The 5,872-nt window shown below is 44.4% G+C and overlaps 1 protein-coding gene across 1 annotated transcript; it reads left to right on the forward strand.

Annotated features, from left to right (window-relative positions):
• Positions 1–3,193: 3,193 nt before the first annotated feature.
• Positions 3,194–4,130, forward strand: TAS2R60 (taste 2 receptor member 60). Its single transcript, XM_015541410.1, is given in 6 exon segments — positions 3,194–3,401; positions 3,404–3,616; positions 3,619–3,648; positions 3,651–3,809; positions 3,812–3,859; positions 3,862–4,130. Coding segments are annotated over 6 exon segments (927 nt in total).
• Positions 4,131–5,872: the final 1,742 nt, after the last annotated feature.

The raw sequence follows: 5,872 nt of genomic DNA on the forward strand, positions 1-5,872 counted from the left end.
TGCTGTTGCTGCTGCTGCTGCTGCTGAGCTCTTCGAATTCTTGGGGTGGGAATAGGAGGCCGTGTAACATTTCCAACTGCAGCCTGGGAATCCTCCCTTTTCATCCCTGTCAGAGAGAGTCCTGAGGTACGTGTTTCCCACGTAGAGAATGTACTCGGGATTCCTGCCCGTACCACCCCCATGATGACACATATAAAGACCAGCTGTGAAAACTTGCAAATTCTCAGATTTGGCTTCCACCTTAGAAGATAAATTTGAATGTGGGAAAATAAATTGCAACGAATGAAACCAAAAAGCACAAACAACAAAAGAATCACCATAAAACACTTTGCATATTTATATACAAACGATTATTTACCTATTTGGATTAACTTAATCTGCAATAAGATGTGGCCAGTTAGTGTTGTGGTTGATGACTGGTACGTGAAAACACTTTGAGGGCGGGTACCTAGTTTACTGTTGTAGCTCCAGTGCCTTTCACAGGGTCCTTATGACATAGGAGATGCCTCATGAATTGTAGTCGAGTGAATTGAAGGTTAGCACACGTCCTTCCCATAGTATAAGCTATCAAAGATGGAGGTGGTGGGTGGGAAGGATGAGATTCCATACTGAGAGGTTTGTGGCTGGCCAGACTCCGGAGCTGTGAACTCAAAGTTTGCCCCATTGCTCCAAGGTCCAATAGGCAATGGCCAAATGTCAGCCAGGGGAATAAGGCTAACGAAGAGAGCAGTTGGGAATTTTATCTCCTGAACATTTGCATCTTCACAGAAGGGCAGGGTGAACAAAATACCTTAGTTCCCCATCTCTCCTTTTTCCAGGAACCTAGTATTCACCATAGCAAGGGCTCTGTGTTGGAAGGAGATTTCCACCTGTGTCTTTGTCCCAGGTGGACTGGAAAGTGGAAAGAGATGTGTTTTCTGCATTCTAGTCTCTCTTTGTAGGGTTCTGTGCATGGAACTGGAAGGACACGGTGCTGGCCAGAAGAGGGGTGCACTATAAAATACTCCCACAGGTTCATGTTACTTGACCCTGAGCCTTCAATACATACTGCCATATATGACCCCAAACTATTTCTGCTTGCCTGTCTCCCTGTAGACACATTAATCAGCTAAAATTCACCTGGATAAGTAAGTACTCCCTTAATTGCTGGGTGTTTTTTGTTTGTTTGTTTTGTTGTTTTTTTTGTTTTTTTACTCTTTGAAATCATTCCTATGAAAAATATAATCTTTGCTTATTCTGCCTTCCTCTGGCCAAAGTAGATGGTCCAAGATTTGGTGCTCTGACCTCTGCTGCATCCCTGATGCTCTCCTGACCTTTCCTTGGACTACTTGTCCCTCCACAGGATAGATGGAATGACAGGTAGTTATTGTAATAACAGTTGTCATCATCACCCTAATTCTGTCTTGTGCTGGTGCAGATTTATAGTAGAGAGATATATCCACATGTATTTGTGATCCATATATTTTATAGGTGAAGAAAGAGGGCTTCAGAAATGTTAAATGACTAGACTGAAGAGCCACAGATAGTGATTGTGACAAGACTCAAAATCTGGTCTCTGACTTCAGCTGGGGATGAAGGAGATCAGAGTCAAGAATGTGTTCTAACTGTGGCAGAGATCCCTGGTCTTAGAATCAGCTTGGGTCTCGGTCTTTCCTCCATGTAACTATGACCTTAGCTGAGACTCTTAGTCTATACTTTGAGGCCTCATTTCTTTCTTGTATAAAATTATTTTCATGTTTTATTTCACTCTAAAAACTGAGATTCTAGTCATAGATTCTTGTTCAATCTTGAGTTAGAACAGATGATACTTGTGGCTCCTGGGTGGTTCAGTCAGTTAAGTGTCCAACTTTGGCTCAGGTCACGATCTTGCGGTTTGTGGATTTGAGCCCTGCGTCAGGCTCTGTGCTGACAGCTCAGAGCCTAGAGCCTGCTTTGGATTCTGTGTCTCCCTCTGTCTCTGCCCCTCCCCCACTCATTCTCTGTCTTTCTCTGTCTCTCAAAAATGAATAAAAACATTAAAAAATTAAAAAAAAAGAACAGATGATACTTGGGGCACCTGGCTGGCTCAGTTGGAAGAGCGTGCAACTCTTGATCTTGGGGTCATGTGTTTGAGCCCCATGTTGGGTGTAGAGCTTTACTTTAAAAAAAAAACAAAAAAGGGGCGCCTGGGTGGCTTGGTTGGTTAAGTGTCCGACTTCGGCTCAGGTCATGATCTCACGGTCCGTGAGTTCGAGCCCTGCGTCGGGCTCTGTGCTGACAGCTCAGAGCCTGGAGCCTGTTTCAGGTTCTGTGTCTCCCTCTCTCTCTGCTCCTCCCCTGTTCATACTCTGTCTCTCTCTGTCTCAAAAATAAATAAACGTTAAAAAAAATTAAAAAAAAACACACACAAAAAAAGAATAGATGATGCTTTTTGCATCTTACAGATGGTGAAATTGAGGCTCAGGGGGTTAACACCATACTCAGTAACTCATGGTGGGGTGGGGGGGCTTGTACCAGTTCCTGCCTTGGTGCCTTATCCAGGATTCTTTCTGCCACATCCCATTCGTTTCATTGCTATCCTGGTAGGGGTTCTCTCATGAAATGCCACTTTAAAGGTCACATTATAAAATGTTGTAACAAAAAAGTCACCTGCCTGATAGTATATAATTGTCTGCTATGTTCTTTTTGATACTGATGTTCACCACAAGTTCTAGGACTTGGACCTCTTTTGGTAGAGGTTTAGCTCATTTTTTGGTCTGTCGGGAGGGTATTCCGAAAGCACCTACTTCATAGGGTCACAGTGGGAACTAGCACGATGGAAAACATTTAGAAAAATGCCTGGATGAACAGCCAGTTGATGGATGTGAGCTCTGATGGTCGTTAGGTGTTAGCTTAGAGAAGTAGAACTTTCTGTGTAAGGGATGCTAAATGCAAGTGCCTGCCTGATATAGTGTTCATGCCAGTGTTGACATGGGCAGAGAGTGGGCAGAAGAGGGGCAGGCAAGTTCAGGGGCAGGCAGGGGGACTTTTGACACTGAGCCTTAGCAATATTTGCATCTGTTTTGAGAAGAAGAAATCTCTTTACCCTCAAGAGATAACCTGTGTCCTCTACACTTGGGGGCAGCTAGAGGGGTAAACATGATGTAGGAGCTTCCAGAACCACCCAATAGGAATAGACCTCGAAGTCTTGGGACCCATCTAGTGCACAGAAGAGATGAATGGAGATGACATGATTCCAGGATCTCCAGTGACTGATAAGAGAGCCATCATCTTGGCTATCGTTTTATTATTTTTGTGCCTGGTGGCAGCAGTGAGCAATGGCTTCATCACTGCAGCTCTGGACGTGGAGTGGTTGCTACAGAGAACACTGTTACCTTGTGATAAATTATTAGTCAGCCTGGGGGCCTCTTGCCTCTGTCTGCAGTGGGTGTGATGAGGAGGACCATTTATATTTTCCTGTATCCAGAGGCCTTCCCATCCAACCTTGTACTGTAGTTCCTAGCCTTCTGGCGGGACTGGCCATCTTACGATTCTCCACCTACCTAGCTCAGTGTCTTCCATTGCATGAAAATTGCAACCTTCACCCTCCCCATCTTCCTCTGGCTAAAATAGAAGGTGTCTGGGTTGGTTGCATGGATGCTGTAGGGCTCTCCAACTTGAGCACCATCTTATTTTCATAGGCAACCAGAGCTTGTAACAGTACTTTGTAAGGAGAAGGTTGCAATCTGGGAATGCCATTGAGAATACCGTGAGACCATATGAGAAATTCTACTTCTTCTGTTTAAAACTTGTTAGCTGGACAGTCGTTACTGCTGTCTTCCTTTTCGACATGGTTTGGTCATGTCTCTGGAAAGACACACTAAGAAGGTCTGCCTGTCCAATGTGGCTTTTGTGAGCCCAGGGCCCAGGTGCACAACCAGGTTCTCCTGGCTCTCATGTCCTTTTCCGTCCTCTCCACCTCCTGTTTTCTGTCACTGGTGCTCAATGCTGCAGGTGTTTTTCCATTTTGGGACCCTAGCTACTGGGTGTGGCAGGCAGTGATTTATCTGTGCTCAGCAGTCCCCATCACTGCACTTGAGCAACCCCCGGCCGAGAGGTGTGGTGGAGAGGGGCTGCTGTGCAGGGTGCTGGGCATCGTGAGTTGCGATTGATGAAAAACCTCAGAGACACTAAGGCAGAGGGCATGGTGCAATGGGACATGGCTTCTTTAAATCCCTTTGCCACTTTTAATGTTCCTTTCCTCTCTGCTACGTTTCACGAGGAGAATGACTTCTATGAAATAGGATTTCAAGGTGGGATCGAAGGTCCTGAGATAATGGGGTAGCGTCACTGATGTACAACCCAGCAAGTCTGTGGCCAAGGCAGCTGTGTTCCCTGTGGGGCTTGATGTGGCTAGAGTCAGGAAACTTTTACTTTCCCTGTGATCGGTCTCTTGGAGGGTAAAATTATCCTTCTGGAGACTGGATGCGAGGATCCTGACGCACCATTCAATTTTTATCTGTTGAGTCAGACTGGAGAAGATATCTGGAACCTCAGTTTTCCTCTGGCTTCATGCTGTAAACCACCTTTTCTTTTCTTTTCTTTTCTTTTCTTTTCTTTTCTTTTCTTTTCTTTTCTTTTCTTTCCTTGTCTTTTTTTCTTTCCTTTTCTTCCTCCTCCCTCTTCTTTTTTCTTTTCTTTTCTTTTCCTTTCCTTTTCTTTTTTCTTTTTTCTTTTTTCTTTTCTTTCTTTCCTTTTCCTTTTCCTTTCTCTTTTCTTTCATCACTTAACTGTTTTCCAGCCATCTACTGCAGTGAAGTCTTCCTCCTTCTGTGCAAGAGTTTCTCATGTCTGAACTCTCTTCACAGAGCGTGGGTCTGGTTGTGCCTGTGTTTGGCAGTATGTGTTATCTAGGATTTGTATGTTTGCAGATGACCTTTGGAGATCCCTGTGAAAGTTAGGGGGTCATGCTTTATATATTGCTTATGTTCTCCACAGTGGCCTATTCTGTTAGTCTGTTTCATAAATGTTAAGGTCCATGAACCCAGATGTGACTTTTGTTTATGCTGATATTGGGACCTTCTGAAATTTTTGACTTGGGAAGGTTCATCTATAGCTATATGACAAGATTTAAGAAGAAAAGACTTGGGTTTGGTTTGGTGAAGAATGCAGGCTGCTTTTCTGCCTTCCATAGATCTTTTTAAACCTTCCTTAAGCTCAGTTACCTCTTGAACCATTCAAAGTAAGGTCCCTAGCCTTCCCTCTATTGGCTTTATTTGATTTTTAAGGTTTATTTATTTTGAGAGAGAGAGAGAGAGAGAGAAAGAGAGAGAGAATGAATCCCAAACAGGTTCTCCAAGCTCAGCGCAGAGCCTGACACAGGGCTTGAACTCATGAACCATGAGATCATGACATGAGCTGAAATTGGACCCTTAACCACCGGATAGTACCATGAACATTTCAAACTTAGCAAATCCACAGTGGATGTCCTTTCTCTCCTCTTCGTCTTCCTTCCCCACCCCCCCCACCAGCCCCCTCTACTGCTCAGCTGGATCTATTTTTTCTATTATTTATGTCCAGTACACCAGGCTTACCACCTCTGAGATAATTTTCTCTCCCCATCTCTGCTGAGCCCTTGAGTCTAATCAGCAGCTTATCTCCAGTTGCTACTTCTGCAAAGTCTCTATTATCTGTCCCTTCCTTCCCATTCCCATGGATTCTATTATTGATTAGACTGTCCTCCTCTCTCACCTGCGCTGCTAAAATTTCCTCTTCACCTCTTGGTCCATTACACTCTCCCTTCCCCCCATCCCAGTCAAAACTACCATTGCCAGAGTCATCTCTTGAAGGCATAATTAACCATTTCCACCCACACTCACCGCCTCTCAGTGCCTAGACATGAAGCACAGGGTCC

This window comes from Panthera tigris, chromosome A2 (assembly GCF_018350195.1).
Source record: "Panthera tigris isolate Pti1 chromosome A2, P.tigris_Pti1_mat1.1, whole genome shotgun sequence".
Classification (NCBI taxonomy): domain Eukaryota; kingdom Metazoa; phylum Chordata; class Mammalia; order Carnivora; family Felidae; genus Panthera; species Panthera tigris.